The sequence below is a fragment of the Seriola lalandi genome, unplaced genomic scaffold (genome assembly GCF_002814215.2).
Source record: "Seriola lalandi dorsalis isolate HSWRI2012SDOR001 ecotype SW California unplaced genomic scaffold, Sedor1 jcf7180002054566, whole genome shotgun sequence".
Lineage (NCBI taxonomy): Eukaryota > Metazoa > Chordata > Actinopteri > Carangiformes > Carangidae > Seriola > Seriola lalandi.
The window spans coordinates 7936-32688 of record NW_019525119.1 but is presented as its reverse complement, the minus strand read 5'-3'; the positions used below and the strand labels follow the sequence as shown (position 1 = coordinate 32688).

Below are 24753 nucleotides of genomic sequence, written 5' to 3'. Positions count from 1 at the left end.
CAGTGACATCGTGAATTATTCCTTGAAACTAGTTTGAAAACAACTTTAAACAACTTTTTTTAAAAACAAAAAGCCTCCTTCTTGTATCTGTGTTCTTCCTATTGACATTTCTGACCCATCCCCATCTTCTCTTTCCAGTCTAAAGAGTTGGTGAAGGCCTACCCACCCTTTGTCAACTTTTTTGAAATGAGCAAGGAGACTGTTGTTCGGTGTGAGAAACAAAAGCCACGCTTTCATGCTTTTCTCAAGGTATGACCTTTTCATTTGCACCACAAAGAGTGACAAAGAAAAGAAAAACAAACGCAGGAAAACCCTTTGATATCTCCTTTTTACCTCCTCTTGGGCTCCCAACTGCAAGGTTCAGAATTATTGGTCCACTACTATTGGAGATTTTATGTATCAGTGCTTTTGCATGCAGTTTGGATACAGAGTTACAGTAAACTAAGTCAAGTTGATTTCTTAAATGTCATGTATATAAGAAACCTTGTTTACATAATCTCGGTAGGTGATCAGAAACCTGATTTTCTAGCTAGATTTCTCCTGGAGAATGCAGATTTCTGGGCTTTGGTTTGTAATTGTCTTTTTATATGTATACATGTGCAGGACAAAAGGCCTTAGGCAGAGAAAGTAACGGTGTGATAGCTGAGCAGTGGGATGGAAGAAAAGATAATTACACATAGCAATGCGTCCTTTCTTTGTGTTTAAAACACTTCCATCCCACATCTGATGAAAATTTAATCTAACAGTAAGTAGCTTTTCAAAGTTTAAATAAGTTTCCAGACCCGAGCATTTGACTGAGTGTTGAATTCAGACAATTTCACTCTGAGGAGAAACTGTGCCTCCACCGAGCCTGTGCTCTCACTGTGCTGTCAGTCTTCTGCAGCACACACATCAAGTTAGAAAGTAGTATTTTGTGTCACTTCTACAGTTAAAATAAGTTTGTAATGTTTCCAAAATAAAGTTGGAATAAGATGGAAATCTGATCAATCACCAAAGACAGGGCGACTAGTAGTCAGCAGTTCAAGCTATTTGTCTTAGCACCTTTTATTATATTGATTTAATTAATTAAATATGTATTTTTGGTGGCATCAGAACATGGTTAGAGTTTAAGGGCTGAGAGAGAATGCTTATAAGTAACAGTGGTAACACTTTACTTACATTACAGAGAAATAGAAAACTGGAACAATAAGCTTTTAAAATATAAATTTTAAGTGCACGAACAAGGCCAGTTGCCTGTTATTGACACCGTCAAGAACGGTAATCATTCTGACTGTGTCGGAAAATACAGCATGGACTGTCTGAACATTTTGTTAATTTATTTCAACGCAGTATGACAACTTAATAACTTGTAACACCAACTGAATAACTTTATGAAATAAATGATAAATTAAAAAAATTATCAATAGAATCAAATATCACTGCAAAAATAAACAGGCGTACAGACTAATAGCCTAAAAAAGCTTTTCTGAGGTCTAAAAGCAAACAATATAAATATGAAACAAATAGATCAATTTTCCAACATGTTGTGAAATCCATGCTGTGAAGAATTGAGGCTGTTTTGAGAGCAAGGACGGCTCTACCCAGTACAGTATGTATGTAGCCCTTTTTAATCTCTGTATTTTCACCCAGACATCCCTGTTAACTGTGGGTTGTTCATTTAAAGGTGCATAGTATTGTCAAAGTGGGCATGTAGTGCAAACTTTTGTTTCCCATTTCAGTGTGTCAGTAAGGTTTACACAAAGACACGTAACATTAATGCTTTGATTTTTACAGATCAACCAATCCAAGCCAGAGTGTGGCAGGCAGACACTGGTGGAGCTGCTCATCAGACCTGTACAGAGGCTGCCTAGTGTGGCTCTTCTTCTTAACGGTAACACACAAATATGCACTTGCATACACATCACTTTGTTACAACCATTAAGACAAAAAGATTTTTTGTGCTAATTACATCGTACCTTGTACTTTTCTCCTTATATTTCTCCTTTCATACCGGCCTCCTATCTCCTGTCTGTGATTTCCCTTCTTGCGTATTCTTTCCTACTCATCTTCCTCTAAATGATTTTCATCTCTTCCTGCCCGTCTGCCTCCTTGCAAACTTTGTCTTTCTTCCACCATTGCAGATATCAAGAAACATACGGCCGATGACAACCCTGATAAGATAACACTGGAGAAAGCAATTGATTCTCTGAAAGAAGTCATGACGTGAGTTGGCGTGACCTTACCCTTTCTTTTGTGAGGACGACACAGCCAGCATTGTTTGATCATTTTCAACACCTTACGTGAACTCTCTCCTATCATCGTAAGCCTTGACCAGTATGTAGGTTCAACTTGGAATAATTGACCATTGTTGAGCCAGGATTTAGCAAGAAAGACTTTTAAGGCTTGACGGACTCACTGAATCACAGTTGTACACCTGCTTATTCGTGCAATTATGCAATCAGCCAGGGATCATGTGGCAGCAGTCCATAAAATCATGCAGATACAGGACAGGAACTTCAGTTAATGTTCACATCAAACATCAGAAATAGGAAAATTGTGGACTGAGTGACTTTGACAAAGCGTGATTGTTGATGCCAGACAGGCTGGCTGGATTTCTGAAAGTGCTGATCTCCTGGGAATTTCACATATGACAGTCTCACACCACACACCAGCCTACACATTGAACCTTGAGGGGAGTGTGTTACCACAGCGGGGCACCCTGTCTGGTTCCGCTGCCGTCAGTAGAGATGTTCTGATACCTTTGTTTCCTTCCCAACACCAATCTGGTGGGAGTTGCAAAGAAGAACTGATTTCTAGGAAAACTGCAGTTTTATCCGGATGTGAACTTATAAAGTTTATTAATAAATTACATTGTATTGGATCAGCGCATAGACTTGTGTGCTTGCCAATACTTGTATTTTAGGCAGCATTGGAGGCATTTCCAATACTAGTATCGATATTGGATAAACTCTAGCTGTCAGCCAAGTCAAGGCTGCAGTGGACACAGCTTGACCAAAGCTGGACTGTTGAAGACTGGATAAATGTAGCCTGGTCTGATGAATCTTATATTTTTGTTAGATATAGATTTTTTATTTTTTTGTTTTTTTTCTGCACCTTTTTTGACCCTTAATATAATAATAGTTTCTTATTTACTACTTTAAAAAAGTAACCTAGTGGGTTGCAAAACACAAAGACAGCTGATGGATTATCAAAGTAGTTGTTGATAATCATTTTAGGTTATGGGTTAATTGTTTTAGCAAAAGTGAGACAAACAATAACAACTTTTTTCTTCTACTTTCCCTCCATTCTTTCTTCTCCTCTCTTTTCCTCCCAACCAGTCACATCAATGAGGACAAGAGGAAGACAGAAGGCCAGAAGCAGATCTTTGATGTTGTATATGAAGTTGATGGCTGTCCTGTAAGTTTTAGAACTGCTGCTGTTTGCATTCATGCGCTTGTCAAGCCATAGTGGGAAACTGGATTCTCTTCTTCACCAAAGTATTCAGACACTTTGCTGCGACTCTCCAAATTGCGGTGACGTGCATCCTCTTTGCTGTAATTATTTATTGGATGTGTCTAGAACCTGATTGGAGTCCATCTGTGGCAAATTGAACTGACTGGACATAGTTTAGAAAAGCACACATCTGTGTATATAAGGTCCCAGAATTCACACTACAAGTCAGAACAGAAACCAAGCCATGAAGACCAGTGAACACTCTGTAGACCTCTGTGGTAAAATCATGGTGAGGCATAGATCAGGGCAAGGATAGATGAGGTCTGTAGATGAGACCTGCATAATGTTCAGTAGGAATGTTGTACCATTCATTCTTGCAGATCTCCTTTAGTCCAGCCATATTCTTAGGATGTCTAGTGTGAACGACTTCCCACCTGCGCTTCAGCAGGTGGACAGACATCCTGAATTCATTTTCCCCTCAAAGATGACAAGCCGTCCAGGATCAGAGGCCGTAAAGCAGCCCCACATCATGATGCTCCATCCATGGTACTTGACTGTTGGGAGGATGTTTTCATGTCGGTATACAGTGCCCTTTTTACGCCATACATAGTGGTCTGCGTTCTTCCCAAACAAGTCAACCCCTTGTTTAATCAACGCACAAAACATTTTCCCAGTAGTGCTGTGGAGTTTCAAGGTGCTCTTTGTTAAACTTCAGGGACGCTGTGATGATTTTTGTACGCTGTGGCAGCGGCTTCCTCTGTGGTGTCCATGGTAGGACAATATGCTCCATGCAACCATACACCACGCTCTCCATATACATCAAACAGATGTTAAGCACCTCCAGTGATGCCTCTAAGCCTGTAGCTGTTACTCTGGAGTCCTTTTTTTTTTACCTCATTGAGTATTCTGCATTGTATCTTAAGAATCATCATTGCTGGGCGCCCACTTCTAGGGAGAGTAGACAGAACTAAATTGTCTCATTTTATAGAGAGTTTGTCTGACTGTAAACTGATGAATATCTTAAGTCTTTCAGATTACTTTGTAACCCTTTCAGCTTTATGAAAATCAACAATTCCTGATAAAAGTCTTCTGAGATCTGTGTTTTGTGGGTCATTGCTCACATCAGCAGATGTTTCTTGTGAATAGCAAACTCAACCTGAGTTTTGGGGTGTTTTTATTTTTACTATGTCAGAATAGCTCTAACACCACAGCTCCAATTTGGTTTTATTGACGTTTGCTAAGTTCAGACTCCAATTAGCTTTTGTTTATGTCATTAGCCTCGGGGTTCACATATTTTTTCCAATCTACACTGTGAATGTTTGAATGATGTTTTCTATATGGACAAGAACAATACAATAATTTGTGTGTTATTAGTTGAAATAGATTCTGTTTGTTCATAATTGTAACTTATATGAAGATCTGACCAAATTTAACACAATTTTCTGCATAAATCGGATAATTCCAGAGGGTTTACTTCCTTTGTCTTGCCACAGACTCCTAAGTGCCTGTTCTGCACTGTATATAATTTAGTAAACAGGATAGTCAATTATGAGAGAAAACATTAGAACAATGGAAAAGCTTAAGATACTGAGGGAATGGTATTAACTTCAATTTAAACAGCAAAAATCCAATATGGGTCTTTTGTCTTTCCTGCAGGCCAACTTGCTGTCATCCCATCGTAGTCTGGTTCACCGAGTAGAAACAATCGCCCTGGGAGACCAGCCATGTGACCGTGGAGAACATGTTACACTCTTCCTCTTCAATGACTGCCTTGAGGTGTGAATACACAAAAACACTAATGAAGTTTTGACCATATTCACACATAATTTAGCTGTTTCATTTACCATAGACTAATCTTAAGGTTTTCCTACTGCACTGACATGCACCGACATGCACTGACTCACCTTACTCCTCTCCTGCCTTCACCTAATTGTGAAGTTTGGTTTTTTTTTTTTTTCTTCTTCTTCTTCTTCTTAAGACCTGGTCACGCAACATTTAAAACTTCAAAACCATCTTGATGGTACTGACGTTTGAGGGAATGGAGAGCTAGAGAATTCAAGATACAGTAGGTCAAAATAGGTATAATTAAGTTGGTTAGTTTTAGTCAGTTAATTGTTCCCAAAGCTAGTTCACCAACTAACTCTTCAAGTAAACTCTACGTCATCAATCTTTTAAAACTACATATTTCACGAAAATACACAAATGAATTTTTCCGTGCCATTTTCTGGTGTGACCAGGCATTAGAGATGCATTTTAAGATCAGTTTGTAATAGCATTTTTGTATTAAAGCTTGCATGTCTGCCATTAGTCTGCCATAACTGTCATTATTTGCTGTTTGTTGACATCAAATTCAAACATGTTTTTTAAAGCTTCCATGTTTGCGCATAACTCTTTCTATTAAATTATATTATTGTAAATTGCTGAAAAGTCGTTTTAGCACTAGATTGTGTATTTTTTGTGAAAGATGCAAAAGAAAAGATTTCATCAAATTGCGGTCAACACCTTCCCACTTATTCATGCAGTTATCTAGTCAGCCTGTTATGTGGAAGCACTGCACTATGTCAAATCCTGCAGATACAGGTCAGGAGCTTCAGTTAATGTTCACATGGGAGAAAAATGTGATCTCAGTGACTTTGACCACGGCATGATTGTTGTTGCCAGACGGGCTGGTTTTAGTGTTTCTGAAACTGCTGATCTCCTGGGATTCTCTCAAACAAGAGCCTCTAGAGTTTACTCAGTGCTGCCAGAAACAAAAAACATAACACAAGGAGTAGTAGTTCTTTTGGGAGGTCACTCTCTCATCAACAAGGTATTTCTATCCAGTCACCAGAAATGAATCCCATAGAACACCTTTGTGCTGTGGTAGAACAGGAGATAGGCAGCATGAATGTGCAACTGACAAATCTGCAGAAATTATGTGATGCAATCATAAATATGAACCAGACTCTCATGGGAATGTTCCCAGCATTTTGTTGAATCTAGCCCACAAAGAACTGATGCTGTTTTGAGAGGAGAGGGAGGCCCCTACCCAGTATTGGTATGGTGTTCCTTATAAAATGATCAGTGAGTGTATTTGAGACCCCTGGACTGTGTTCAGTGCAATTTCAGATCTTTGGAAGGTCATATTAAGTGCTGTATGTCATATTATGCACTAAGCTGTAAACTGTAGTCAAAACAGCTGCATGCCTTTTACAATAGGTGTGTGATTTCAGCTTGAAATATTAAGCATGAAATATACAATTGTAGAGGATGGTAAAGAAGAAAGATAATTTTGAGAGTAGAGGGAGATCCTAGTATTAAGTCCCTAAAAAGTGCACAGTGAGTGTATATGTGATACACATTTGGTATGTTGGTTGTAGTTTGGGTATGCAGTGCAATATCCTACGTCCTACACCTTCTCACTATGATGTTTGTAAAGGGAAACTCAGCATATTCTTAAATACATGCTGAGGTTCTTGTGCACATTCAGTGGCGAGGAGGAAAGGATCTTTTGGCAAAGTAACAAGATAAAAAATGTGATCAATTTATGTGTGTGCAGTCTATCATTGCTGACACAGTCAGTATGTGTTAATTAGCAGAAGGGCAGCATAAGAACAGGGCAGACAATCATGAAAGAGATGAGGTGGGTGGTGGGGTTGTTTCAGGACTGTCAGCGACACCTCCTAATGAGCCTGTGTGTGCGTGTGTGTTGATCAGCCACACACATGGATTTCTGACAGTTTGACATGTAGTCCTTTATGTATATTGAGTGAATCTTGTGTTAGAGTGGGTGGCCTCATTATTTCCCTCCATCATCTCTAGTCATTGATTAACTTCTGTGTTCATATAATCACACTCACCCTCTTCACTCACACTGCCAAAATAACAATGACCTGTAATGTAGTGTCCTATTTTATCCTCTCCTCCATTTCTTGCTTTTCCTCTTTCCCTCCTTTCTCTTTCATCTTTCTCAGCTCCTAATTAATGTGACATTAATGAGTTGCATCGTTTACCTCTATGAATGCCTCATTGATTTATTGCTAAGTAAACACTAGCAGCTTCACCTCCACACTGCAAAATGCACCAACACTCAATTCTAAGACACAAGTAAAAGACTTATACGTACAGGATGTTATTTTGAGGATGCCTTTCTTCAGATTTATTTCCATAGTTGCTGTTTCATTTTGTGTATTATATGTTTGGGTGTGTGTGCGCTTCTCTGCAGATTGCAAGGAAGCGACACAAGGTGATCAATACGTTTAAGAGTCCACTGGGACAGACGAGACCACCGGCACCACTCAAACATATTGCACTGATGCCGCTGTCCCAGATTCGAAGAGTGCTGGATCTGCAGGACACAGAGGGTAACAATATGCACACACAGCAATTTAATGAAGTTACCGGTCATCACAACATTTTAAATTTGTCATTTTAGGATGTTTTATGTTCTAAATACCAACTTCTAATTGAATAAAAGGATAACTACAATTTTCAAATACATCTTCAAACAGCAGTCTCAGACTATAATCATTCCACCAATTAATTCAAGTGTTTTTTGTTTCTACCCTTCCTAGAGGCTGAACATTGGAAATAGAGGGAAATTCCATACTTATTCATACATATATTCAAACTATACATTTTTGAATATATATTTTGCACAAAATAAGGATCGGTGGAGGATTATTTTTTCCTTCCCCTAATCACTTACATGGAAAGGGACTGGAAAGAAATTGATGTTTAAATGGTCTGTGAGAACATGAGAAACAATTACAGCAAGTTAAACATTCAGTGTTCATCTGGAAACCTGACTATTATTTTAAGACAAACCTTCAAAAATGTCCTTTTAATAATGTTATGTCCTTGTAAATTGTTTTACGTAGTTGAAATAAAGTGAAAGCTGGAAATTTAAAACCAGTAAGGACACAATGGAAAGTGGTCAGCAGTCACATTAAAGGTATACACAACCAGTAGATAATGGCTTAAAAACATGCTAAGATGAGCATCTTTAGTGTGGATAATGGTCACATTTTTGTGGCTGAGACACAAACGTGGCTTGATTTATTGTGCTTGGATTGCAAATACATAGCAAGAGAATTGGTAGTGGTAAAATTGTGTCCAGTTCCCTTTTTATGCCCTTGACTTCTGTGTCCCTCCACATGATGGACTCAATGAATGACAATGAGCTGAGCTCCACCTTGAGCCGTGTCCAAACTCACTCCCTCGTTGACTCGTTCACTGTCGTTGCTTAATTTTTGCTTCTGCAATTTGCAGAGACATGCTATTAGTAGTATGTCTATAAAAAACAATATTTCAGTACAAGTGGAAAAGAGCATCTATCTGAATATCCACACACATATCATTCCCTCAGTCCTATTAGTTTCATGCTAGAATTATATTAAATAATAAAAATCACTGAACAACTCATTACCTGTTTAAATCAACTACTAGACGTGACACTTATCAAAAGGGCCTGCCAGAAACCTGGTTTCCCTTTTTGGCAACTACTAGTACTGTTTGTTTTTTTTTTTCAGATATACCGTATATACAATATTTGCAACAACAGAAATGGAGAATAGGTGAAAATGGAAATGCAAACAAAAACTAAATGATAACCCATCAGCATCGTTGAGTAATCAAGAATAGAAATATTAATGCTGAGGAATGGGAGGATAAGTGAGGCTGCAAAAAGGTACTGGACAGTAAACAAAAGTCAGGCAGAGATGATATTTTGGGATGACTGCACCATACATACTCCTGTTCATCTCTTTATGGGCTTCCTAATCAACAATATTAAAGATTAAAACATTTTTGTGAAATAAATATCTCCCTACTTTACTATGCAAAGAGTTTTTCTGCTTAAAGAAGGCTACAGGATCCCACATTTCAGGATACAGTATGACTCTATAACAAGAGTAAGTGAAGGAGGTCCAAAGGCAAGTTCTGTGTGTCCTTAATCGTCCAACCCTTTAGTTTCATGTGAAAACACATTGTTAAGAGACAAATGGAGTCTTTACACAGAGAACAACAATGATTGATGTTTAAGGAGTTTGGATAAAGCACTGAAGTTAATTTGTCTTTTGTTCTTTCCATCTGTCCCTCTTCCCTTTCTCCCCATCCAACTACCTCCCTCAATCATCTTCATGCTTTTTTGTCTCATTCTCTTCATCTCAATCTCTTCGCTGACTGATTCTCCCCCCTCCCTTCTTTTTGTCATTCTTCATTATCTCTCTCTCTCTCTCTCTCTCTCTCACTCTATCACTGTCTGTCCTTCTCGCTCTTTCACTTCCTCCCCTCAGAGTGTGTGAATGCATTCGCCTTGGTGGTTCGGCCCCCGACTGAACAGGAGAACTTGTTGTTCAGCTTCCAACTGGCCGGAGAGGAAACAGTTAAAAGCGACTGGCTGCGAACACTTTGCCGCCATGTTGCCAACACCATCTGCAGGGCTGATGCGGTGAGAAGCCACACACGCGCACACAAAGAAAACTAAGTAGGTAGTTTGACAGATCTGCGGGCAGAGTAGGAAGCTGTGATAGCTCACCTTCACTCTACACTGGAAGATAAAAGTTTTTTCTCTCATTCTCATCACCATCATCAAGCCTCAGACATGTTAATAATTATCAGTGCTATCAGCTAATACCATAGCATAGTCACGATCACATGCACTCATCTCTCAATGTCTTTTCAAATAAGTACATTACAGCTATATATTCTACAGTTTATTTCTGTTTTTATATATTTTGGGTTTGGGGTGTATGTGTGTGAGATAAGTTATTTATCTGGAAAAAGGCAAATACTTTCCTAATGAATATATTGGACTCGATCAATTGCTGGTTTAATAAACTAACTAAATATTAAAAAGATGGATTTAGATTTTTTTTTTGAAAAACCCAGTAATTTCCTGTATTTATTTATTTTTGCAAACATTACTCAAACAGAAGGAGCTAGTGTATTTATTGTTGACTGTTTTCAGCTGTGAATTAACCCACATTTGGTTCTCTAGTGAGTGTTTCCGGCAGAAGGAAGGTATATTTAGTCAAAATAAACTAGTGTGTTTGTTCATAGTAATAAAGGTCCATGCCACCCAGTGTGGCTCAGTGAAGCATTTTTTAAAAAGTACAGAGGAATACAGACTACTCCGGCAGTACTTGCTATTTTTTACCAATTCACTTGTTGTGAGTTGATTAAGCTTAATGATTACTGAGCCAACTGGAAGATATGGAGTTCAGGCTGTTAGCTGTATTTAGCAGAGCAAACAGCAGGGGGTGATGTTGGCCTCTGGTCTACCCGCCTCACAGCTGCATTCCTAATGCTGTTTTCACTGGGTCAGCGCTGCAATGTGAATACCAACGAGATGGAGCCCTGCTTGTTAAAAAGAACTGCAGGATGAGGGGGAGAGAGAAATAAAGACTGTGTGTGTGAATCTTACTTCTCATTCCCTCTTGCAACTGTTTTGACAGGGAAGCATAATGTAATTATTGTCATTGATTACATGAATTACACACTTATGGTCATGATTTATTATACTGAGTTTGAGGCTGTATCTTTTTTGTAACCAGGAGGACATGATTCAGTGTACAGACCCAGACTCACTACAGGTCAGCACCAAGGATATGGACAGCACCCTGAGCAAAGCCTCCAGGGCCATAAAGAAGACCTCTAAAAAGGTAAACGCAGGACAATCCATTTCTCATGATTAGCCTTCCCTACTCCTCCAGGGGTGGGTGACTATATCATGTACGGTGAGCAGGGAAGTCATTTTCAAAGTAGCGCTGCTCCCTGAATGTTGACGATTCAAATCATTAGTGGAGAAGATCCCCAGTCGACTCACATTCTGTCAGTCGAATCAATGCATTTCATCTTCTTTTTTTCTTTTCTTTTTTTTTTTTTAACAGCTTGGTCATTGTACACAGAGAAATTCAGAATGACAGCATGTAAGGCTATGAACTTTTAAAAATCAACTTTTGTTTCAAAATTACTGAACTATGGGACTAACTGTGATGAAAATAGACGGCGGTGTTTGAAATGGAGGGCAGAACAACACGACTTGTTGTTTGTCTTGTTCGGTGCTGCAACACTTTAAACTCAGGTGCTGAATACAACAAAGTTGGCTAACCTAGTTTTTAAACCAGATGCTGTTACTGCTGCTGTCCAGTATGACTGACTTTTCAGCTGACAGTGCTGCCCCGCAGGAGAAACTCATCAAAAACATCAGCAACTAGTGTTGATTAAAAACTAAAAATTATTTTAAATAAGTTAAAGTATGAATGACGAGCACATAGAATTTAAGAAAAAAAAATCTAAGTGAAAGTGCCAACTTTGACTCTGTGTTAACTCTGAATATCTGTGTTTGGGCACCACCCGAGTTCAGACTGACAGGACTATAGTCGTCCTGATCATTATGTTTCTATATACAAACTATTTCAATCAAACCACAGAGACATGAAAGAAAGACATCTAGTGTGTATTGTCTGTGTTTTGGCAGTAGTAAAACACTGTGCTGGGATTGAAATGTACCTTAGATTTTTTTTAACTGCTCTTTCCAGCTTATCCAGGGAGGGCAGCTAAAGATTGGAATCTGAAAGAATCTTTGGAGCAAGCAGATAAAGGTTTGACACTATCAAACAGCAAGTGTTTATCTGACTTTACAGCTCCTTAAGGAAATATCAGAGGAAACAATAATTGAGTGCAGTGAAGTTAAGAGGTTAAAGAAGGGGCTATGGTGCAGGACGCCTTGCCAATCATTCTGCCAATTTTACTTTTTCTTGGTGTTACTTCTCAGTAGCTGTCACAGAGGCCAATAACTTTGTGGAAGCTAAGCTGGCAGGGATATCTATAGCTTAACACTAGCCTCCTAAGGTTTCAAATGCTCCAATGCTGCTGCATCAATGCTCCCTATGTTTTTTTTTCTACCAGTCATCTTTTAGCTTTTTCTCTCTTTTCTACTTATGCAGTCACTACATAGCATCAGGCCTTGGTATGATGATGATTGCGCAACTGCTTTTTATAATACTGCCTATGATGAAACAAAACTTCAGCAATTACTTTAATACTTAAATTACTAAAGTAACAATAATCTAATTTCAACCCACTAATAATAATAAAATAAACTACACTTTTTCCATGAAAGCTTTTACATTTGTTCTAACTTTAAAATGCCTCGTACAGATGGTTCTCTGCCAAAAAGAGCCGACATTGATGTGCTGTGTTGTTGTGTGTTTGGAACAAGTAAAGATCAACAGGTTGTGTAACTGACCTCAGAAGTAATGGATGCTAAGTGCAAACAGACAAAAAGACTGCAAAACGAAAGAGAAACACATTCATTACTGACAAATTCTCTGGGTGTGTGTTTGCTAGGTGACGAGAGCGTTTTCTTTCACCAAGACCCCGAAGCGTGTGATCCAGAGGGCGTTCATGGCCAGCGGTACTCCAGATGAGAAAAATCAGAGGCTGAGTTACGAAAACCGCATCGGCAGCAGCTCCACACTGGCTGTAAGTCTGTTTATTTTCTCAAAGAAATCATCCGTCTTTTACTTGGAAGATAACACACTAACTTTAACAGTATTGTATTTCTTTTATTTATCTGTTTGTCTTTTTCAGGACGAACTAACTGATACACAAATGTATACATTTTGTAATGGCATTTGATATTACATCTCTCTCATTCACACTTTGTGAAAACGGGAAAATAATGACACAATGCCGCATCATATTCTTTTTGATTGAAAGACCAACATGTGTGCTTCAATTGACTTACTACCTAAACACCACACCTTCAGTGTTCAACATGCATTATTGCATTTCCAGAATTTCCAAAAGTCTTTACAAAATGTGTATATGTTGTCTCATTTATTTCAACAACATAACACAATTAATACTGTGTGGCTGTCTCTCTGCTCATCTATCTGTCCATATCTTACTGATCCCCTTACTATTCTCTATATCTCTTCCCCGTTTTGCTGAGAAAGAGGCAATTGATCTTTTGATCGGCCCGTGATAGAACAGCTTTCAGTTGTTGTCGTTGCTTTGATCTAACTCGATTAAAAAGCAGGAAAGGGGCGTGTGTTCTTATATGTGCTGGGACTTTTTTCTGCTCTTTGTACGACTGCATTATTTGGGAATTTCCTACTTATTTTCCTACACTTTTTCTGTTAATACTGTACACAATACTGTATTTTCATTAACTACTGCAAGTGGGTGTGATGGAGAGAAGGGGGGAAATGTTAAAAGATGTTGAAAAATCTAATTACAACAATATTCCATTATATTTACACACTTTTGATGTATAACTCATCTAGCTCATTACGTTGTTGCCAGTGACACAAGGATGCAAATGTAGTCTGTTTAACAGCTGTATTGCAAAATAATTTAAGGATAAATATTAGACATATTTTATATTAAACATTTTGCTCATATTAGTTAAGATTAGGGATTGACAGGGCCTCTAGTGTCCTAGAGGCTAAGACATATACCATATAACCACAACATCCCAGGTTTGATTCTGGCCAGGGAACCTTGTTGCATGGCAAAAAAAACCCAAAAACCAAGCAAACAGATTAGGGTGTGACTAAAGGGGCCGTATACATAAAATAGGTTATTTATTCAAAACTATGCATTTTTTGTCCCCCGTTTCTAAAGATTTATACACAGCTTGCTGATTTCCACTTTGACATTTAGCCACAGATAAATGTTTACATGCCTCGAAGCTCAATTTATATTCTATCTTTGCATTGACACAAGGGTCTACATGCCAGATTGTGCCTGCAGAGAGTACACAGACAAACATGTCAACATATCAGTGTATGCAACACAAGTGTAGTATAAACAGAACTGTATGCACGTCTTTGCCCATGTCCATTTTGGAGTGTAACCAACTGTTTTATCACCTGTTTGATATAAAAACTTCTGTTTGCTCTACCAGCCTTTAGACCAGGAAAAGAATGGCAAATGAGAAGTGCAGTTCAAAGATTGTTTTTGTGAAGTCAATTTTAATTTATATAGCGCCAAATCACAACAGTTTTCTCAAGGCACTTTTCATGTAGAGAAGGCTGTAGACTGTACTCCTTATAGTATTTGTTACAGAGACCCAACAATTCCCACCATGAGCAAGCACTTGGTCACACTGGCATGGAAAAACTTCCTTTTAAGAGGCAGAAACCTCGAGCAGAACGAGGCTCAGGGTGGGCGGCCATCTGCCTGAACCGGTGGGGCTGATGGAGAGACAGAGGGAGAGAGAGAGCAGGGTGAAAAACCACTTTGCAATGATAATGATAATCCCGTTCTGCTCAAGGTTTCTGCCTCTTAAAAAAAAAAAAAAAAAAAAAAAATTTCTTGCAACTGTCACCAAATGTAAATAGTATAAAGAGAAGGTCTAGACCTCCTCTATTTGAGTAGTTCCTTGAGAGAACTTCTCTTGTGAATTGGCACTATATAAATGAAATTGACTTGAAAGTAACAGCAACAGTAATGATAAGGATGATGATAATAATAATGATAATTATAATAGTAGTTGTAGCAGCAGGTGTAGAGCAGGATCATGGGGGCGGTAGGTGGTTTGCAGAAGAAAAAGAGAAAGGCACACAGCCTGGGCGCTCAATAACAAACAGTCAAAAAGAATGATGCAGGGGTTTTCAGAAAGTTTACAGAAATCTTGTTGGAAGGATAACATGGACTATACTATATATACTGAGTTTAACTGATTTATTGAGACTGAAGCTGACCCGCCAGTGGTAGAATGGTTTCAGGTACAAAACTTCAAGTTGTGAAAGTATAAGGAGCTTACTGAAAGTTAAGGCGTAAAGATGAGTTTTAAGTTGGGATTTGAAGGCCCCAACAGAGTCAGACAGTCTGATGTCAGCAGGAGGGTTGTTCCAGAGGAAGGGAGTCGGATAAGAAAAGGCTCTGTAGCCAGCAGACGTCTTTTTAACTCTGGGGACAGACAGGAGCCCTAAATTCTGGCAACGGAGAGCACAAGATGGAATATAAGGTTTAAGGAGATATGGTATGAAGGAGCAAGCCAAATTAGGACCTTGTATGTCATCAAAAGCACCTTAAAGTCTGATTTGACATGAATAGGGAGCTAATGAGGGAAGCTAAAATTGAAGTAATATGGTGAAATTTTCTGGATTTAATTAAAATTCTAGCTGCAGCATTCTGAACCATTTGAAGACTTTTAATACGAGCATGAGGCCGATCAGAAAGGAAAATGTTACAATGATTAAGTCTCAATGAAACAAAGGCATGAATTAAGATATCAGCATTTGTAATGGACAGAAAGGACTGATTCTTAGCTGTGTTATGTAGCTGGGGGAAAAAAAACAATCTTGGTCATGTCTTTAATGTACTGATCGCAGGAGAGATTCTTGGCTGTCAGACTATGAGAAATCACACAATTGTCGAGTTGCTGCTACTTGATCAAACTGGTATCTGTGTTGAGCCAGGCCGACAACGAGCATCTCAGTTTTATCTGACTTTAGGAGCAGAGAGGTTTGAGACATCTGGCTTTTAACAGCAGACAAACAGACTTCTAAATGTTTGTTGTTACTGATTAACTTGGAGAAATGGGCTCCTCTTACAGTGGAGAGAGCACACTTGTATTTAAACATTCCTGGCACTGGAAGAAGAGAGCTTCTGATTTGTATTTACACTATTTGTGCTCCAATCTACTGCAGGCCTGCTTCAGGTTTCCTCAGTAAACCGTGGTGTAGACCTCTTTGATCATCTAGTTTTAGTGGTGAGAGGAGCAACTTAGTCCAGGAGACTTGATAGAGCTGTTTTTAATTCCCTGGTACAATTTTCAGCAGAGCCAGTTGCTACAGTGAAAGCGGCCAGGACCACCTGTAATTTCTGATCAAGAGGTCTGTAAAGCACCACAAGGCAGAATGGTCATAGTCTTTCATACTGGAGTGGGTGATTCATAACAGATAGAGATGGTTTCAGTACAAGAGCCTCAAAGGAGTTCAAAGGTAAATTTAAGATAATAAATTAGTCTAAAATTGAGTGTATAGATTAATGATACACCCACACCTTGCTTAGTAGCTCGAGCAGCGTGTACATTAGCCTAATCAGGTGGGGAAGCTTCATTAAGAGGTAAGATAATATTTTGTGACTGTGGGATTCTCTGGTAACAATAGGGCAGTCATCCTTGTGCACAATCATGTGACAAGAGAAGATTTATTACAGGACTGATGTATTAGGACAGAATTTGTTTTAGCTAGGTGCCAGCCGAGTGTATGTCTAAGCAAACCTTACAGGATGCTTAATGATAAAGGATAAAATGGGAGAAAAATACAAGAAAATAAAATTACACCTCCAAGGGTGAATTAAGTCAAGTAATTTTTTTTATTTGATAGCTACAATTCACAACATATGTTATCTCAAGGCACTTTCCAAATAATGCAGGTCTAGCATAATAATAGAGTAATAGAATTGAGGACACAATTGGTTTGAAATATGCCCCTTTTTCTCTCAGGACAGAGAACAGAATGACATGTAACAATGTTCCTGGCCAATTTGAGCTCAACAAGTGGTGAAATCAATTTGTAATCCTTTTTCTTTGGTCTGTATGTTAAATGCTTCAGGTAATCCTAGCAAACACTTCAAGTGTGTGTGTGTGTGTGTGTGTGTGTGTGTGTGTGTGTGTGTGTTTCATCTTGGAGGATTCTTTTTTCCCCATTTAACACTGATAGCGCAGGAACTTGTTGAGTTGTCGATGCAAACTTGTGTATTAATATTTCCAGGTATGTGATTTCAAATTTCCACCTACAGATGTCTCTCCCTTACTCTGAATGAAAACTTAAAGCCTGACATTTGTGTCTTACTTTGTGATATTCATTCTCCCCCATCCTTCCCTCTATGCTCTTATAGATAAAGACAAGTGTTTGTCTTTGGTTTCAGCTCCTGAGGATTTTCTCTCCTTGTATTTTGTTTCAGCACAACTATTCTCTCTGTCTCGTCTTGTTTTCCTTCATGATGTGTAAATTCCTGATCCATATGTGTCTCCCTTCTATTATATACTCTAGATGTCTCGCTCTGCCTCTACATTCAGTTTGAGTGATTCAGCCAAGAGCAGTGCAGTGGTGCAGCGCTCCAACTCTCTTGACCACCCTCCTGTCAGAGCCAGGGTCCCTGTCTGTATCCGTACCCCCTGCAGCCCAGCCCACGACCCTCCCCGTAGCCCTGGTCCCAGCACTGCCCCTGAGTTCAGCCGAAGTCCTTGTCCCAACTATTGCCCTAGAACCCCAGAGCCCAAGTCCATCCTTCATGCTCCATTATTGACCCAACCAACGCAATCTCCTTCAAACCTCCCTATTTCCCAGCAGTTCATCCCTTCAACCTGTTCCACCTCCATTCCAGCTATCCGAAACTCTACCTTGCTCAATTCCAAAACCTCCCAGCCAAAATCTAACCAGCATGTGTCCAGACACCTGCCCTCTGTGGGGTTCCAACCAAGGTCCCTGGCTCCTCAGCCTGTTAATGTCAAAGGCAGGACCTTTTCTGAGTCATGCAGGGATCCCCAAGTCCCCTTGGACCCACATAAGGCTGCCCTGACCAGTCATCGCAGGGAGACTCTGCTCTAAACCATCGCTAAACTCAATCCTGGAGCCTGATGTGAGCAAACATTATTGTTGTCCAGTCTCAACTAGGGGTACACCAATGCCATTGTAATTTCAAATGTATCCTTACTACCTACTGTATTTCCTGCTTTTAACATCCATTATACCACTGGTGCATTTCTCGTCCCAAATCAACTCCTTAGAAGCTGAGACTCTGTGGCAATGATAGATCAGATTGATAAGGGTTTGCTCAACAGCTGAACTCTGAACTCCAATGATTAGATACAAGTGCGTTAGAAACATTCCAGTGGTGTGGGAGTGATGCGTTTCCTCACTTGAGATGGGCGTTAGGTTAAAGAGCAGAGATTTTAAGGGTTGATTTGGAAAAGCTCTGTTCCTATGAATAACCCAAGTTACTAACTGGTGGTGGCTGGAAATATTCACTAGGTGGCTGCTACTAATAGTGGGCTATATGCAAAAGGGTGTGATAGAGCTGGTACTTGAAAGAGCTTTGTCCAAGTGAAAGCCTGCTTTCCCTCAAGAGAAAAGGCTCCTTTAAAGGCGTGCCATCACATAAATAATATTTTATTTTCCATTGTGTACAGGCAGATCCATGAACAATACAAAGTTTTGTATTGACTATTAATTTATTAAAATTAACAGTTGTTAATGGGTCTCAGTTGGCTTTTAGAGACCTTTATTTCGATCTACACAGTTCCTTTAGAAAGAACTTGAATGACTAATGTTAAGTGCCAGTTGAAGAAAATATCAACAGTACAAATCCAAATGTCAAGGCATGCTTTTAGTTTTGGATGCTATGCTCTTTGTGTGTTTTGGCTAGTTTACACAAAACCAGCTCTTTAGAATAAAAATGTCAATGTATTCATGGGAGCCAGGCTGACTTCTCATCTGAGCTTTAATGTCTGATGACAGGTCACCTGTCCTACCTTTTTCCTGAGTTTATGAGCATATCATGTCCCATATTCACCTCAGCCATTTAACTACTTCCCAATTGCATGAACACTGGTCTACCTGTCTGAAAGGTATTCATGCTTAAGAAATGGGGTCTGACATAATAGAATGTCAGTGTTATCTATTTGGAGATTATTAAATCATTTCACAATGAACCGTACACAAGCCTGTTCATTGCAACCTGCCAGTGAGCACAGCAGTTTAATAATTGCCAATTTTACTCGTAGTTTGCATATCGGTGTAATTTTAAGCATTCACATTCATAGACAAAACAAGTTGCTAATCTAATCTAATCTCCATTTCTCATTCAAATAAATGTACAAGAAGTCACTCCATAAATTAATAAGTACATAAGTGAAAATCTATAGGTTCGTAAGGCTAGACACAAACAGTTTGCAAGAGAACAGCCTGAGTATCTATGCTGTATGGTTTGATTTATAGTTTAGCGCTGGATTTCACCCATTGCTATCACCACAACACTATACAGAGGTATCATACATGTTCAGGTCAAATAGTTTCTTAATTATATTCCTTGCTCTGTGAGGAAATAAAATAGAGCAAACAGTAAATTTAACATACTCCTTTTTCAGCCCCCTCAAAGACTCCCTCAAAAGCACCTTCTTTTGAATTTGGCTTAAAGTGTAATAACATCAATTTATTTATTTAAAAAACATTTATTCTGAAACTGCTATTTTATAACATTATGGTTCCCCCCATTTCTTGCTTTCCTACTGCACTTTACTGTTGTTTCTTGGCATTCACTGCATTGTACTGTACAACTACCACAACTATTGTACAGTTAAATGGGGATTCAGAGGCGTTTTCATAGGCTTGCAGCTGTGAGCGAGAGATGCAAACTCCACCCAACTTCTGGCTGCTAATATTAAAAACTGAAATGCCCCTCTGCTATTACTGTGGCAATGATGCCACATTGGGGCATTAGTGAGTCCAGGGTAGAGTGGCAGAATAAAGTAGTAGTAGAGAGTAGTGCACCTTCCTTCTCACATGGCATTTCAACACTACTTTCCCCCTCCAGTCTGTCATAGACTGTTGAAAGTAATGACGTTCTCCCAGGTTTGATGTACGCTGGCAATATATCACTAGAAGCAGGGGCAGTTTGTTGATCTGTTTTTATGCAGACTTACAAAAAACTAGTGTTCATTAGCATTTGAGCTTAGTTATGGCAAGTGTGTGATGAGGGTCAGATGTGTTTCATTGAGCTGCTGTTGACCTGGCCTTCCTCTTCAGTGAAAGCAGCCTGTTAATCTCTTGATTCATTCAACCCCTATCATCCTATTTCTGAAGCCCTCTAGCACCACTTATTCACATGTAATCAAGGCCACTGTTCATCTGCTGACACAAACTGAGGGAAGGAGTAAGAGAGTGCCTCAGTCGAAAGGCTCGGAGAGAGCTCTGTGTGTGTTTGTAAAAACCAGGTGGAAAGTTGTGTGATTGTGTTGGCAAAGGTTGCTTGTCTCAATTACATCAGTGCCAAGGTTTGCCTTGAAAGGAAGAGAGGTGCTAGCAACACAATTTGCCTTTGTGCACTCAGTAATTAAAATGAGGCTGTAGCACTTAAACCAACCATGTTCTTAATAACTTCATAACACATTCACACACACACTCTTAACTGCAAGCTAGACAGCTCACATGGCAATCTTGTTGCACAGGCTTTTAAAAGCAAACGCTGAAAGGGAGTTGGGATGCTGATATTGAACTTGGTTGAATGGCTGAGTGAACAGCTATTTAACATACTTGTGCACTCATGCTTTTTTGCTCCAAATAGTAATCCCTGCTAACAACTTGGGTGTTGTTCAAGGTTATTTAAAAGATAATTTAGGGTTTTCCAATCTATTTTCTCAATTTTTGGTTTGTTTTGGCTTTCAGTTTTTATAACATTACTTACAAAAGTAATTTCTGACATCTGGAAACATGGCAGCATTGCTGCAGCATAGTCTGGTGGGACAGCAAACGGGAGCAGTCAGACAGGTTTAGCCACATTATCTAAACCCCTTTACTGAGAGGTAAAATCAAAGGTAAGCACATCTGAAATATCAGCACAGAACTGCTGTATACAGTGCCATCACTTTTAATTCAAAATTTAAACTACCATACCAATTTGGATGTGTGAAAAAATTAAGTATACAATTTGTAATGTTCTTAATTCAAAGTCTACATTGCACAAGTGTCATAATTAGCAGATAAATTTGTGAGTTATGGCCGAAAACATGTGAGGTCACAGTGACCTTGACCTTTGACCATAAAAATCAGTTCAGTTCATCCAAGTGAACGTTTGTACCAAATTTGAAGAAATTCCTTAAAGGCGTTACTGAGATATAGCATTGATGTGAACGTTACGGACTGATGCACAACCTGAAAACATTATGCCTCTGCGCCAGCATAGCAGAGCACACAAACATAAATCTTAATCAAACACATAGGACAAAATAAAACAGTGAATAATTTTATAAAAAAAAAGTTAAAAGTAGAAGTGCAAAGTAATAGTGTAAAGTGCTGGGTGCATGACTCAAGTTTTCTTATGTTTAAACAAGAACCCACAGTTCAATAAGCACATGGCCTTTGGCTTTACAGGTTGTGTTTGTCCTATTTGTTCTGCATCTGGGACAGTACAGTTGTTGGCCAAACAGGCGCCACTTCAAACCCTTACCGTTACATTGCGACAAAAACTATTCCAAAGTCACCCATTTGTAGCCTGATGGTGATGAGACTGAATTGCCATTTCATTTCACTGAAAATTGCTAGAGAAATTAGGGATGTTAGTGGTGATAAAGAGGGCTGGAGCCTGGCAAACTTTGAGCTCTTCACTCAAGTGAGGCAGCAGATGCACTACAAATTAATTGATAATGTCATTGCTAAAATGTTCTCCAGGCAACATGAGTTGCATGCAAATTAATCCAAACAACATACATGTTAATTCACATTTGTTCGAACCACATATTTTGAAAAAGTGACAGCTCTAGTGTACACGTCTACAACAGTCGAAGCAGGAAGTAGGTCTGTAAGCTGCATATTTTGAACTGACAGTTTTACAGTTCCAATAAGTTTTAATAACCATAGAGAACCATTTACTCTTCTGATCATCTGACTGCTCATGTTAGCAAATTGGTTTTCTAATGTAGTTATGTCAAATCACCTCTGGATCTTATCATTTACCTTCGACGGTATAACATTATTATTAACAATAAGAATAATGGACAAAAAATGTGTTTTAATGAACTATAATGATCCTTTAACAACACAATCATCTCAGGTTTTCTCACCTCTATTTCACTTGAAATCTTTCTTTTTCTGATTATTTTCTCTCTTTTCTATTCACAGGCACACCATTCCCCCTCCATGGTCAATCTGCATTCCATGTTTGAGAGGAAATACCACACATTCAGTCGTTCAACCACCCACCTCCTCTGAGACGCCGCCACTTGGGAGCACCTGCAGGGGTCGACCAATCTTTCCACTTCCTTTGCCTTGACTGACGCTAATAGCAAGATCTGACTGGAACGGCCTAAGTGTATGAAGTATGGCAAAGTAGTATTTGTCCGTACTGGAGCTTTTGACAGACTTTCCAAATCCAGTAAAAATTGCATTTAGCCGCAGATGGAAAAATGCACTGAAACTATGGACATCAATCTGATATGTGGCAGTATCAGAATTGTCTAGCTAACTGCTAAGTGTGCTCCCCAGCTGGAACTTCGCCCAAGTAGTAGGGTAACAGCAATAAACCGGTTGTTCGTCAACCTGAAGCCTACCATGTGACGTATTCTGCTAAAATTGGTCTGTGTGAGGGAGAACTTGCAAGAAAAACAATACAATTTTTGATCTGACAAGGCAGTTTGGCGCATCTTTCCAAACATACACAATGCTTGAATTAAGACTGTATCCAGGCACTAACTGGAACGGTACTACATCATGCCAGGGGCTACAGTTGTACCACTGGTTCTAGTAAGGTTTGCCTTACCCTTAAAAATGAAGGATGTTCTGCTTTTTGTCTGCATTTGTTAATAGATTATCTTGACATGATTCATTGTTTTGTCAACGTACTTTATCAGACACTTGTTACATTTTGTGTACATGGGTTGTCTGTTCAGGTTTCTGATTTGTCCCCATTGTTCAGTGAAGTGTTAACACTAAGTATAGACCAAGTAAACAATATGACTCATCCTCTGGTTTGAATGGGGTCATCATGCTGTCCCCAAATGTCCCTGAATGCGTGTTTTAGTTCACTGTGCTTTGGTTAAGTAAATTATCATTTAATTTTGATGTTGAGGTATTTCTATGAAGGTTACAGGCAATAAAAGTAACAGGTAACAAATGCAGATTGCTAACCTCTTTGTGCTTTATGTACTTGTAAAAATTTTCTTGCCCTTTACTGTGTTTTTTAATAAACTGACTTTTTGAGAGACCTTTATATTAACTGACATTTAATGTTGTTTTATTGTAAAGGGAGTAGACTTAATTTTCACCCAATATAATATGACTTATTGTAATTGACTCACCCTCTTAACCTAAACTTACGATAGCTTCCAGCTTTTATAAAGCTTCTATTTTTAACATTTAAGAGATTCAGTTGAGAAGAATAAAAGTGCTTATGCTCTTATGTCCTGTACGCCCGTCCACGTTTTAAAAGAGGCTTTTACAGTGTGTCTACATTGTGTCTGTGTATGTGTTCAAGAAGGGATCCTGCTTCAGTGTACATATTTATTCTCTATGAATTCATTTTACCTGTTCTCTTTTTTTCTCTTGCTATTTATGTTTTTCACCACTTTTTATTTGTCATTTCGCTAATGCTGTTTTCATTGAGCTATAATCTTCTCTGGTTGTTTCATCTCTGTATTAAATGCACTTAAACATGTACCTGAAGATTTGAGCTTTTTATTTTACTCCTGTGTATGTCTTTCATCACCACAACATAAAAAATATATTCATTCCATTCATTTGTAGGGGGGAGCTGACAAAATGTGCTAAGTCATTTATGTAAAAATAAATTCTTTCATTTCATCTTTATATTCTGGAGTTAGGTTTTCTACTGTGTGTTTTTGTGTGTGCCTGCAAATTCAAAAAACAGAAAAGCATAACTTAATGGTGACCCTTATTCGAAAGCTTAGACATAAACCCATATTCTTGTAGCTTCTACTTCAGGATGATCTTTGAAGGCCTGTTTGTGATGTGCATCTTACTTTGAAGGGAACTTATGAATGTTTCTCAGTACTCATCTGTACTTACTCATTTGATTTGGGAGTTACTTAAGACGCTTTTAAGTATAGTATATACTTGACAAAAAGTGCACTTTCCCTTCCCTTTATGAATCAGACCTTCAGTTTCAAATTCACTTTTGAACCAACAATGTCAGGTAGGTCTTTGAAGAAAGAACACCCATTTAAAATTACTGACAAATGGGTGAAACTGGGTAACCAACAGGTATTTTTTTTAAGGTTAGCTTTTGATTGTGAAGTGTCAATTTAATCTTGTAAAAATGAGACTATGCTGCAGCACAAAGGTCTCATAGTGATTATTCTTATAATGTGATGTATTATTGATCATTGCAGAATAAAATCTTGAGCTTGCCCTCTTCAGGGAGGTCAGGATAATTTATAGACCAAAGCAGTTTCCTCCCATGGAGCCATATACTGATAACTGATACTGAAAGTAACTGTAACAATGATCAACATATTGGATATCACCATCAATTCTCAATAGCAGTCACATGCATCAAAGGGTAAATCTGATTTTTTAAACAGCAATTCCCTATAACAGTGGCAAAGTAAGTGAACCCTCTGGAATTACCTACATTACCAACACA

The 24753-nt window shown here is 38.7% G+C and overlaps 1 protein-coding gene across 5 annotated transcripts in view; it reads left to right on the top strand.

Moving 5' to 3' along the window:
• ect2 (epithelial cell transforming 2) overlaps positions 1–23805 on the top strand; it is a 43106-nt gene extending 19301 nt beyond the window's left edge. For 3 of the 5 annotated variants that reach the window (XM_023416531.2, XM_023416529.2, XM_087176689.1), the window contains 11 exons: positions 139–249; positions 1774–1870; positions 2121–2202; positions 3318–3396; positions 5089–5208; positions 7637–7775; positions 9708–9862; positions 10968–11075; positions 12766–12900; positions 17430–18018; positions 22275–23805. In XM_023416531.2, coding sequence (XP_023272299.1) covers positions 139–249; positions 1774–1870; positions 2121–2202; positions 3318–3396; positions 5089–5208; positions 7637–7775; positions 9708–9862; positions 10968–11075; positions 12766–12900; positions 17430–17987 — 1584 coding nt within the window. In that variant the 3' untranslated portion in view covers positions 17988–18018; positions 22275–23805. The remainder of the gene's footprint in view (positions 1–138; positions 250–1773; positions 1871–2120; positions 2203–3317; positions 3397–5088; positions 5209–7636; positions 7776–9707; positions 9863–10967; positions 11076–12765; positions 12901–17429; positions 18019–22274) is intronic. The other 2 variants (XM_023416533.2, XM_023416532.2) reach the window with 1 other exon arrangement.
• Positions 23806–24753: the final 948 nt, after the last annotated feature.